Below are 13,769 nucleotides of genomic sequence, written 5' to 3'. Positions count from 1 at the left end.
AATTCTGTTTTTAAATAAACTCCACTAGGAGTTAGAGGAACCACAGGGCACTGCATGTGACGCCATTGAGGCTTGGGATGTAGCAGGAGAAAGCTGAGGTATTATTTTAACAGCATCATCCTGAGAGGTATTAGGCTCAAAAATGTTACCTTTATTTTGCAAGGATTTCTTGACACATGAAGAACAAAATTGCATAGGAGCTACAATTTGTGCATCTAAACATAATAAGCATGAGTTCATGAGAGCAGGCTCTTGCTCCATATCAGACATGCTGTTAAAAAGTAAATAAACTTGTACAGATAAGTTTCAATGATTTTATTACTCAATTAAAATAAGCCAAGGAAAAAATACACTTTAAATTTTATCCCAAATTAGGATGAATCCCCAGCTAAAATTATGTGAGAAAAGTTAAGAAAAAACATTTAATAAACATCAAAAATACCCCTCCGGCAACCCCACACCTCAATTACGGAGGTGCCTTACCGCTACCAATTAAGACCAGACCCCCAAGAAATGGAGAAAAACTACTTTTTCCTAGGAAACGTTATGAAGTAAAGCCGGTCATATGACCGCAACTGCCGAGCTCAAATTACTGCTGCGACAGAGGCACTACTTCCTGGTACACAGAGTACCAGAAATAATCGTTTTGTCAAACCTGACAGTTTAAAAAGTTGCATCGTTTTATTTTAAAGCAAAGGGGAAATTAATAAACTGCTGAAATAGAAAATTCAGCATTACTTTCAGTTTAAACTTGTATTGTTTTATCAAGTAAATATGAAAATAAAGCCTAATAAAAAAAAAAAAGGGGTAAAATGTGTTTAAGAGTTTAAATGTTAGTCTCCCACATGCTACAGTGCCTGTTCCATGCCCTAGTGTAACCCATACAACAGGATTATCTATGTCCCAATAAAAAAGCAGTGTCTTAATTTGTTAAGTGCATGGTCTCCCCAACTGGGGAAAAAGCACTTACCTGCTCTGCTGTCCGGCATGTAGACAGTTACAAGGTATGAGAAGACAAAGTTCTTCAGAGACCTTTGAAAAAGAAAGAACAGAGTAGCCAACTCTGGCTTTCTAAACGAGGGAAGTAATTGTTAGAAAACCGCAGTAAGTACCCCTTTACAAGTTACTAACTGCTTTAAAGCCACCACTACCGACTGCAAAGAATTATGTGGAATACGGCTATACCCCAAAAACTTGCTTGTAGATTAAATAAAAAAAATTCTTTAGACACCTAAACTTCACCTCCTCCATGCACCGAAGGCAAAGGGAATGACTGGGGGTTGTGGATAAGGGAGTGATACTTAGCAGTTTAACTGTGGTGCTGTTTGCCTCCTCCTGCTGTTAAGGAGAGATATTCCCAGCAGTAATTACTCAAACTGTGGACTCACCATATCTTAAGAAAGAAACGTAGTATTTATACATTTTATGTTTTCTTCTGCAAACTAGCTATATTCTAAATACGATTGGCCAGCTGAAAGAAATAAGGTTTGTGAGGCGATCTCACAGGTAAAAAAACACTGAAACTGATGCGTTATTTCAATGAGGGTCAAACAATTTATAAAAAGCTCTAAAACAGGGGTATGAATGGTTGAGCAATAAAAGGGTTAAGTAAAATACTAAATAAAAGTGACTAAGTGTTTAGTTCCTTTTCAAGGCTCTCAGGTGAAAATGAAATGACACAAGAGAGAAAAAAGAAACGGTTACCAGACAATAGTTCATTCTAGACTTTTGACTTATTTTTGCCTGCTTTTCCTGTAAAATGCTGCTGAAAATTGTGATTGGTATTCTCCCTTTACTAAGGCCAAAGGGCCTGCTTCATATTAAAAAGACATTAAACATTAACATTGTGCAATGCATTTTAAACACTGTACTACATTGTTGTTATAATTTAGCAAACACTTGAGAGTTTCCCTGTGTGACAGGCCTGGTCAAGCCAGGCTTCCCCCCCCCCCCCACTCCATAACAGTGTTGAAGGAAGGTACAGACAATCAGAAACTTCACTGTTCGCCCAATAGATTACAAAAAAAAAACACACACCTTAATTTAGCAGCTTTGTTCTTGTTTTGACTTTGGGGTGTTGTGACAAATTGACAGTGTTATATACTTTTAAATTATTTATTTTGTTTACAGATCTTTTGCAAGATAGGATGTAATTGTTCAAATATGCTATACATGTATACAATTTACTTTAATATACCTTTAACAGTAATGACAGAGACACGTAAGTGTTGCCCGTACATGATACCTTTCTACCAAATGTAAAAACTATTAAAAAAAAAAAAAAGAAACTATATAAATTCCTGTAGTGTAAATCTTTTTTTTTTTTTAAACGACTGATCAATATTTACCTTATTTTCAACCGTATTTTGCTCACAACTTCATCAATATTGGACAGAGACTGCAAAAATAAAAATATTGGACATTATATAAACATTGAGTAAGTTTGTTTATCTGCAAGAAATAAAAAAAGCAAATGTTATATAATACAAATAAGATTTTTCAATTTAAAGCAATATGTTTTTTGCAGGGGTTTAGAAATGTAGGTTAGATAGCAATATTGTAAGATCATCTGTTCACATCTCTTAAGTGAACATTTATAAGTGAGGCACAAAGAATTATTCAAGACTGATACTCAATACTCACCACCACACTGCTGTTTACTAACTAATAAACTGCCTATTGACATCTGCTAAGGAATGCTGAGTTAACCGACTCTCTTCTGCTTTCAGGTGTGTGAATTGATCCCTGCATTCAAATCCTGCCAAATTTTCCTGTTTTTTGTGTCATATGTACTACAAGTCTTTCTTTGGTATGTGAATTGATCCCTGCATTCAAATCCTGCCAAATGTCCCCGTTTTTGTGTCATATGTACTACAAGCCTCTCATTTTGCATGTGTCTGTATAATTAATTATGTATTTACCCTGCTGATATCTTGCCTTTATCTATGTGATGTTCAAACCTTGCAAATACTAGTATTAATTCCTAAATGTATAATTTCACTAATGGTTTAACCACAGCCTCCCCCAAATTCTATTGTCTGTTATTTTTAACTTATCTCACCCTGAATAAAATTTTCCCAATTGGCCTTTGACTGTCTTTGATCAGGTCATTACCTAATTTATTGCATTCAGCTGAATGCTCTGGCCTATAAATTTAACACTGCTATGAGGAAAGCATTCCCTGCATTCAAATCCTGCCAAATGTCCCTGTTTTTTGTGTCATATGTACTACAAGTCTCTCTTTGGTATTTGAATTGATCCCTGCATTCCAATCCTGCCAAATTTCCCTGTTTTTTGTGTCATATGAACTACAAGTCTCTCTTTGGTATGTGAATAGATCTCTGCATTCAAATCCTGCCAAATGTCCCTGTTTTTTTGTGTCATATCTACTACAAGTCTCTCTTTGGTATATGAATTGATCCCTGCATTCCAATCCTGCCAAATTTCCCTGTTTTTTGTGTCATATGTACTACAAGTCTCTCTTTGGTATGTGAACTGATTCCTGCATTCAAATCCTGCCAAAATTTCCCTGTTTTTTGTGACATATGTACTACAAGTCTCTCTTTGGTATGTGAATTGATCCCTGCATTAAAATCCTGCCAAAGTTCCCTGTTTTTTGTGTCATATGTACTAGAAGTCTCTCTTTGGTATGGGAATTGATCCCTGCATTCAAATCCAGCAATATTTCCCTGTTTTTTGTGTCATATGTACTACAAGCCTCTCTTTTTGCATTTGTCTGTATAATTAATTATGTTTTTACCCTGCTGATATCTTGCCTTTATCTATGTGATGTTCAAACCTTGCAAATACTAGTATTAATTCCTAAATTTATAATTTCACTAATGGTTTAACCACAGCCTCCCCCAAATTCTATTGTCTGTTATTTTTAACGTCTCACCCTGAATCAAATTTTCCAAATTGGCCTTTGACTGTCTTTGATCATGTCATTACCTAATTTATTGCATTCAGCTGAATGCTCTGGCCTATAAATTTAACACTGCTATGGGGAAAGCAATGCAGGGGTTTAGCAATGTAGGTTAGATAGAAATATTGTAAGATCATCTGTTCACATCTCTTAAGTGAACATTTATAAGTGAGCCCCCCCCCCCCGCAGAAACTGGAACAACATCACCAAAGACCAACTGCACTCCACCCTGAACAAGTGCCCCCCAGCTACCTCCACAGATGCCAACTCCTCCGCCCGCAACCTCCACCACTGGCTCACAGACTGCGCCAACACCCTCGCCCCTCTCAAGAAACAGTCCAACCACCAACAAGGCTAGTTGGTTCACCCCTGCCCTTCAGGACTCCAAACGCCACTGCAGGCGACACCATCAGAATCATGAGATCGATCCACTCTGGAGCACCCTCGGACCCATGCCCGCATCACATTTTCAACAAAGCAGGTGACACCATCGCCCCCGAGCTCTGCAGCACCATCAACTGCTCCATCGAAACCAGCACCTTCCCGGATGATTGGAAGCAGGCAGAATTAAAACCCCTACTGAAAAAACCCACGGCTGACCCCAATTAACGAAGAACTACCGCCCAATCTCTTTGCTCCCCTTTGAGGCCAAAGTCATTGAAAAGTCCATCAACGCGCAACTCGTTGACTACATCGAAGCCAACCACACCCTGGACCCCTAACAATCCGGTTTCAGGAGCAACCACAGCACCGAGACCGCCCTCCTTGCCGCCACAGACGACATCCTCGCCCTACACTACCGAGGAGAGACCGCTGCTCTCATTCTCCTAGAGCTCTCAGCAGCAGTCTACACAGTCTCCCACCGCACCCTCCACAACCGACTAGACGATGCCGGCATACGCGACAAAGCCCTGGAATAGATCACCTCCTTCCTCACCGCGATAACCCAGAAAGTTAGACTCCCACCCTTCACCTCCAAGCCCACAGAAATCAGCTGCGGTGTACCCAAAGGCTCTTTGCTGAGCCCCACCCTATTTAACATCTACATGGCCCCTCTTGCCGCCATCGCCCGACGACACGACCTCAACATAGTCTCCTACGCCGACGACACCCAGCTAATCATCTCACTCACCAGTGACCCCACCACCGCCAAGAGAAACGTCCACGAAGGGCTGACAGCAGTCCCCACCTGGATGAGATACAACTGCCTAAAGCTGAACGCAGACAAGACCGAAGTCCTCCTCCTCTGTCCCACCACATCCTCTTGGAATAACTCCTGGTGGCCCACAGCCCTCGGACACCCTCCAACCCCCACCGACCATGCACGAAATCTAGGCGTCATCCTGGACTCATCGCTCTCCATGGACCGGCAAATCAACGCCGTCTCTTCTGCATGCTTCCACACACACTTCACCTGCTGCAAAAGATCTTCAAATGGATCCAACCGAGACCAGGAAGACTGTCACTCACGCCCTCGTCAGCAGCCGACTGGACTATGGTAACGCACTCTACGCCGGCACCACCATCAAGCTCCAAAAGAGACTACAGCGCATCCAGAACTCCTCGGCCAGACTAATCCTTGACATCCCTTGTCAATGCCACATCACCAAACACCTGCGGGACCTGCACTGGCTCCCCATCAACAAAAGAATAACCTTCAAGCTTCTCACCCATTGGTCCCGAATACTTGAACCACCGCGTTACCTTCTACACCCCTGCCAGACAACTTCGATTGGCCGACCAAGCCCTCGCTGTCATCCCCCGCATCAGGAAAACCACAGCGGGAGGCAGATCCTTCTCTCACCTGGCAGCCAAGACTTGGAACACCCTCCCACTGCACCTCAGACAAGCTACCGCCCTAACTAAGTTCAGAAAGGACCTCAAGACCTGGCTCTTCGACTGAACTGCAACCCTCAGCGCCTTTAGACCCTTACGGGTGAATAGCCGCACTTTACAAGAACCCAATAGATAGATAGGAGTGGATAAGGCAAGTGCTGTTTTTATACTAAGTTGTATACACTGTTTGAGTATTTTCTAAAAATGCTAAATATCTTCATATTCCTTATTACCACATTTTGTCTGTTTAATAAACTACTTTACTCAACTGCTCCTTACCGCTCACCACCAGCATTGCTCATTAGCCCATCTCTCTTAACCTCACCTTACTTATGAACTTCACACATTCCTAAAGACTCTCTCTCCCCCTTGCAACTCATCACAAAAACAGTCTCAATACTGCAAAACCGCATCTCATCTTATGTCACTCTCCCTTTTTTCTCATACTAGCTGCAGACGACATCTCCCCCAATCCAGGTCCCCCACAACTTCCTTGCCCTGCACACCCATGTGTGCCTTTCAATAGACTTCAAAAACCAAACTCTAATAACCTTAATCGTATTCCTCTTGCATCTAGAGCAACAACCCCCTTCACTTGTGCACTATGGAACTCTTGCTCGGTTTGCAACAAACTCACTTCTATCCATGACCTATTTATCTCCCACTCTCTCAATCTTCTGGCTCACAGAAACCTGGCTCTCTCCTTCAGACACTGCTTGCTCTGCTGCACTGTCACATGGGGGTCTCCACTTCAGCCACACTCCTAGGTCTAACAATAGACAAGGAGGTGGTGTTGGTAAATTACTTTCCCCTTTTCAACAAATACAGCCCTTCACTTCCCTCACATTTTCTTCATTCGAAACACACATGATTTGCTTATTCTCTCCCCTCTCTATACGCTTTGCAGTCATATACCGCCCCCTGCCTCCGCAACTCTTTCTAGATCACTTTGCCGTCTGGCTACCTTACTTCCTTTCCTCGGATACCCCTGCCCTCATTCTCAGTGACTACAACCTCCCTGTTGATAATCCCACTGCCTCCTCTGCAAAACAAACTTCTGCAACTCACTTCCTCTTTCGACCTGTCACAATGGACTGACTCTCCCACTCACAAAGATGGTCACTCCCTTGATTTTATTTTCAGTTATCGATGCAATATCTCAAACTTCAAACTCACCTTTTCCCCTTTCTGACCACCACTTCCTCACTTGTACCATCACCTTTCTCCCTACAACTTTCCCTCCTTCTACCCCTCACACTAAACTTCACAGAAGAATTAAGTCATTAGATCAGCAACAGCTCGTTAGCGCTCTCGAACCTCTTCTCTCTTCCATCCCCTCCTTTTCCTGTCCTGATGAATCCATCTGCCACTATAACTCCACCCTTACATTGGTCCTCGATAACCTGGCCCCACCTACCATAACTCTGAAAACAAACACTCATCCTCAGCCCTGGCATACTCCTCTGACACGGTACCTATGCAGATGTTCCCGTACTGCTGAGCGACACTGGAGGAAATCTCGGAGTTCTGCTGACTTTCTTCACTATAAGTTCATCTTGAACTCTTACTATTCTGCCCTTAATCTATATAAGCAACACTACTTCTCCACTTGTCTCTACTCTTTCCTCAAACCCAAAACGTCTGTTCTCCACATTCAATACTCTTCTTCGCCCACCCCCACATCCCACCACAACTTTTCTCACAGCCCATGATTTTGCTACTTCAACAAAATCGACTCCATCAGAAATGAAATCATCTCAACATACTACCGGTCTCCCTCCCCCTCAAAAGCTCATCCAAAACCCACATAGCCATAAATCTATTTACAGAGGATGAAGTTTCTGCCCTTATACTATCCTCTCACCTCACTACCCGTCCCCTCGACTCCATCCCCTCACAACTACTCCCTTCCCTCTCTTCTACCCTTACCCCTATACTCACACACATCTTCAACCTCTCCCTCAGCACTGGTATAGTTCCCACATCCCTTAGGCATGCATTAGTCACACCTATCCTCAAAAAACCTTCTCTGGATCCAACTACCGCCCTATTTCCCTACTACCTCTTGCCTCAAAGCTTCTTGAAAAGCTAGTATATGCACATCTATCCCATTTCCTTACAGTAAACTCCCTCCTTGACCCATTGCTATCTGGATTTCGCCCCCTTCACTCAACAGAGAGAGCAATTGTTAAGGTTACCAACGACCTACTTACAGCAAAATCAAAAGGCCACTTCTCTCTACTTATCCTCCTTGATCTGTCTGCAGCCTTTGATACTGTCGACCACCCTCTTTTGCTTCACACCCTCCAATCCTTCGGCATCTGTGACAACTCTCTCTTGTTTCTCTTCCTATCTGTCTAATCGTACCTTTAGTGTAGCCTTCTCTGAGGTATCCTCTGCCCTGTTAAATCTTTCTGTTGGGGTACCGCAAGGCTCTGTCCTCGGCCCCTTCTCTTCTCAATCTACACGTCCTCACTAGGTTCCTTAATAAAGTCCCACGGGTTTCATTATCATTTGTATGCCGATGATACCCAAATCTACCTCTCTGCACCAGAACTACCTCCTTCCTTGCTAACCCGTGTTACTAACTGTCTCTATCATATCTCATCTTGGATGTCCTCTCACTACCTCAAGCTAAATCTCTCCAAAACTGAGCTCCTTATTTTCCCCCTTCTTCCAAAATCTCCACCCCCCATGTCTCTATAACTGTTGATAACAACATCATTACCCCAGCCTCACATGCCCGATGTCTTGGGGTCACACTGGACTCAGATCTTTCTTTCACTCCTCACATTCAGTCCTTGGCTAAAGCCTGCCGCTTCCACCTTAAAAAACCATCTCTAAAATTAGACATTTCCTTACACAAAACACAACAAAGATTTTAATCCACTCTCTCATCCTTTCCCGCCTCGAGTACTGCAACTCTATCCTCTCTGGTCTCCCTAGCCGCCGCCTAGCTCCTTTACAATCCATAATGAATGCCTCTGCCAGGCTTATCTTCCTTGCACGTCACTCTTCATCTGCCGCAACTCTCTGCCAATCCCTTCACTGGCTTCCTCTTGCCTCCAGGATTAAACACAAAATTCTCACTCTGACATGCAAAGCCCTCAATTGCACTGCTCCCCCCTACCTCTCAGACCTCGTCTCCAGATACTCTTCCTCCCGTCCCCTTCGCTCATGATCTCCTACTTTCCTCCTCTCTTGTTACCTCCTCACATTCCCGTCTTTAAGATTTCTCCAGATTGGCTCCCATTTTATGGAACTCTCTGCCTCGCTCCGAAAGAATCTCCTTTAGTTTTAAAAGCGTCAAGTGCTCCCTGAAGACTCTACTATTCAGGGATGCTTACAACCTACACTAACCTTCCTATCTCCACTGCTATCCCCTAAAACCCCATAGCATGTAAGCCTATGAGCCCAGCTGTTTGTAGTTCATCTTCATAAAAGCCGACAACAACAGTGCAACTCTCGGCAGGACCCTCTCTCCCCATTTGATACCTGTAATCGTTTTTTTATACAACACCTATGTTCATAGAGCTGCAGAACCTGTTAGCGCTCTACAAATACCTAATAATAATAATGTTTTTCAAGATCACTGGATTTCAGCAAAACCAGTGACATCACCAGGATCTTAAAAGATCCAAAAACTTTATTTAAAAAAGAAAAAAAATGGACTGCACTCTTAAACTGGACTGGGTAAAAATCCCACGTCACTGCAAAACTCACAGCCCCGAGTACTCACCAGCACTCAGAGACTCAGGCACTTAAGATAGACCAGACTGGGTGCAAAGCCCATAAGGAAAATTACAAAACGCAAAATCTGGCACTCTTGTAAGCACACAGCTAGATTTAAAGCAAAATGGTTTGCTTTAAATTCGGCCAAAAGGGGGTAATAGGCCCAGGACCATGTGTTTTTATAGTGATATTTTCCACATTATATAGATCTATAGAAATAAAAAGTGAAAGATACAGTTCCATTAATTTTCCAAGCCAACAAAGGTTAAAAAAATCACTGCTCTGCTTTTAGGAGTAAAGGTGGTATGTTTGTTTTATACACGACATCAATTCTCCAAATTTTAGAAAAAAAATCCACAAGGACAAGAAAATTAGAAATGCCAAAAGCAAGCAGTATATTATAAAATAATGATCCAGCAGTGTAAAACAATTTCATTACCAAAATAATTTAGCATCACAATTATAGACATAGAATATATTTTGCGCTGATGAAAACACATTTAGATTTTGCCATTCTACTTGTTGATTGTTAACAGGTGAATGAGTGCCACAGCTCACAGTTCACATGGTAATTTAACGAAACATATTTTTGTATCTGTATTAAAACAGGTAACGTGCATCTATACGGAAGGTATATGGGGAGAACTGGCGCTAGAAACAGCCCCACTGCCAAGTACAAAAAGGGACCCCTCTTTAAAAAAGCCCCACCAGGCAAGCACAAACAGAAAAAGAGAAAGTACTGGTGCTAAAGCTGAGGGCAATGATTATAAAGGATATATAATAGTCAACAAGTGGATAGTGTACAATATACAGAGAAGATTCCTAAGGATTAGCTCGATAAAGCAGATTACAGTATAAATAAATAATTTTAACATATCAGAATAATGTATTCATAAGCTAAGAACATACACAGGCTAAAAACATATATCCCCATTGGATGAATAAACTAAAGTAAAAGGACAGAGTGTATCAGGCGAAAGTGTCCAATTCATATATCGCTGTAAAACATGTCACTTAGATTAAAAACACAAATGTATCTGGACGTCCAGTAGCTAAAAAGAGAATTATTATTATTATTACTACTACTACTATTAAGTTGTCTAGGAGAAGAGCTAGTGTATACAAAGCATAAAAAGTACAGCCAAGGCTAATAATCTCCAAGCTAATATAGACAAGATTATAAGAAGCTTAAAAAGCTACAAAGAGCTAAGCAAATGTATCCAACTTAAAGGGACACTGAACCCAATTTTTTTCTTTCATGATTCAGATAGAGCATGCAATTTTAAACATCTTTCTAATTTACTCCTATTATCAATTTTTCTTCATTCTCTTGCTTTCTTTATTTGAAAAAAGAAGGCATCTAAGCTATTTTTTAGTTCAGGCCCATGGAAAGCACTTGTTTATTGGTAAGTGAATTTACCCACCAATCAGCAAGAACAACACAGTGTGTTCACCAAAAATGGGCCGGCATCTAAACTTACATTCTTGCATTTCAAATAAAGATACCAAGAGAATGAAAATAATTTGATAATAGGAGTAAATTAGAAAGTTGCTTAAAATTGCATGCTCTATCTGAATCACAATAGAAAACAAATATGGGTTCAGTGTCCCTTTAAGTTTGAATCTCCCAAACACAGCCGATCGTGAGAGAGAGAGATATATACACACACACACACACACACCCACCAGTATTGGATCTTGCTGTGTCTTGAGGAGCGGTAACTTACAGAGTGGCCGTAGTGCGTAAGAAATTTCAGAACAGTTGCTTCAAGACAGGGTGATCCAGCCGGTATCAACACCCTCACTGTGCTTAGATCTGCAGAGCTGACTCGAGACGCTCCTCATTTCCGCGTCTGGCGTCTCTGTGGAGTAGCGGTCCCGTGGGTTCCTTCACCACGTGATGTCACAAATCGGCTCAGCTGTTCTGGTTGCGTATCAGTTACTCTTGTGCCTGAGACAGCGGGGAGCATTTCAAATCTCTGCTGGGCCCCACAATAGGGTAGTAAGAAGTCTGTGCCGGATAAGTTAGGCTGGTTATTAAAGCCGGTGGCTATGGTGACGTTAGGACACCGGAAGTTGATAACATATGAGTCTCTGTATCAGCGTGTCCACTAAAAAGCTGGATATTTAAACTTTTGGTGTCCTAATGTCACCATAGCCACAGGCTTTAATAACCAGTCTAACTTATCCGGCACTGACTTCTTACTACCCTATTGTGGGACCCAGCAGAGATTTGAAATACTCCCAGCTGTCTCAGGCACAAGAGTAACTGATACGCAACCAGAACAGCTGAGCCGATTGTGACATCACGTGATGAAGGAACCCACGTGACCGCTACTCCAGACGCGGAAGTGAGGAGCGTCTCGAGGCAGCTCTGTAGATCTAAGCACAGCGAGAGTGTTGATACAGGCTGGATCACCCTGTCTTGAAGCAACTGTTCTGAAATTTCTTACCCCACTACGGCCGCTCCATAAGGTACCACTCCCCAAGACACACAGCACGATCCAAGACTGGTGTATATATAGCACGATTGGCTGTGTTTGGGAGATTCGAACTTAAGTTGGACACTCTTGCATAGCTCTTTGTAGCTTTTTTAGCGTCTTATAATCTTGTCTATATTAGCTTGGAGATTATTAGCCTTGGCTGTATTTTTATGCTTTGTATACACTAGCTCTTCTTTTAGACAACTTAATTGTTATTATATTTTTTTTAGCTACTCCAGATACATTTATGTTTTTAATCTAAGTGACATGTTTTACAGCAATATATGAATTGGACACGATTTTGCCTGATACTCTGTCCTTTTACTTTAGTTTATTCATCCAATGGGGATATATATGTTTTTAGCCTGTATATGTTCTTAGCCTATGAATACTTTATTCTGATATATTAAAATTATGTATACTATAATCTGCTGTATCGAGCTAATCCTTAGGAATCTTGATTTATTTATCAGTTCTGTATTTTATATTTGACATCACTATCTATTATATATCATATATTGATTTTTTTTTCAGGTTCTCTGTATATTGTACACTATCCACTTGTTGACTATTATATATCCTTATAATTATTGCCCTCAGCTTTAGCGCCAGTACTTTCTCTTTTTCAACATGCATTTATACAACATGAAGGTAGTGACCTCTAGTGGGAGTAAAGGAAAACACAGGTAAACTCCCCATATACATGTGGAACAAAATTGTCTGGCTACCACAGTCTTATTGTAGGATCCTCATTAATTCATAATGTATTTAGAATAAACGCAACTTATATGGTTGTTTTAGAATTTCACATTGTTGCTATAGTAAACTATGATATTACTACAGATTCATGTTCACTTCTCAAAAAGCAGCTGTGATTTCCTTTCTGCTAAAGTAACAGGGAATAGAATCTTACAGAACAGTTGTGGGAGGAGGATTTTAAATACAACTATGCAAAATGTTAGGAGCCAACAGTAAAATATTATTAACCATAGTTCCTTGCTTTGTCCATATTATGTAACAGACATTGCTTGCAATTGACACGTGTAAAGAGGTATGCCTGGCCCTTGAGCACAGAAGGTGCAGCTCTCAAGCTTGCAACCCTCATTTTTTTTATTTTACATTTTAGAAGAAGATTGTGACAGACATTAAACAGCTTTTGCGTAGAAATTGTGCTTTCCCCACGCTCCCTAGAGACCGAAATGCAAACTCTAACCTAGACTTAAAAAAAGCTGCAAATTGGCTAAACAAGCACAAGGCGTCTGTGGTCACCCGATACATAGTCTGATTGGGTGACTTCACAGACCCATGGACCAAACTAAACCCTCAATACATGATCTGATTGGTCCATTTGGGGTAAGGGACTTGAATCTCCACTTTCTATTCATTCCCCGAGGTTCACTTGGGGTGGATGCCAGGAGACCTGCATGGTGCCTGGCCCCCCTTGAACCACAAGGTGCTAACGCTCACCCCGATGCATCTGGTTGGTCCGTGACATCACCCAATCAGACAATGCTTCTGGGTCCCCGCTAAACCCTTGTAAACCAGTCATTTGATTTGCAGCATTTCTGTTTACAGAATTAGCTTTTTGGCCTCTCTAGGCAGCATGGAAAAATGCACAATTTTGTAAAAAAAAGTTTTTTTTTAATTTAATTTTAAGTGTGAGAAAAATTCTCATGACAACACCCACAGGAATAAAAGCAGAGAGCCATTCCTCTTGTTCTCATTTCTACACCATAAGTTATCAAGCTATGTAACATAAAGGAATAGTCTAGTCAAAATTAAACTTTCATGAT

The 13,769-nt window shown here is 41.4% G+C and overlaps 1 protein-coding gene across 1 annotated transcript in view; it reads right to left on the bottom strand.

Annotated features, from left to right (window-relative positions):
• The window catches only part of VPS53 (VPS53 subunit of GARP complex), an 833,787-nt gene that overhangs the window by 797,985 nt on the left and 22,033 nt on the right, over positions 1-13,769 (bottom strand). The window contains exon 3 of the mRNA XM_053707376.1: positions 2,349-2,398. Within this exon, the coding sequence (XP_053563351.1) occupies positions 2,349-2,398 (50 nt within the window). The remainder of the gene's footprint in view (positions 1-2,348; positions 2,399-13,769) is intronic.

The sequence above is a fragment of the Bombina bombina genome, chromosome 3 (genome assembly GCF_027579735.1).
Source record: "Bombina bombina isolate aBomBom1 chromosome 3, aBomBom1.pri, whole genome shotgun sequence".
In the NCBI taxonomy this organism is placed as follows: Eukaryota; Metazoa; Chordata; class Amphibia; order Anura; family Bombinatoridae; genus Bombina; species Bombina bombina.
Note: the sequence above shows the minus strand (reverse complement) of the source record. Positions and strands in the feature narration are given on the sequence as shown.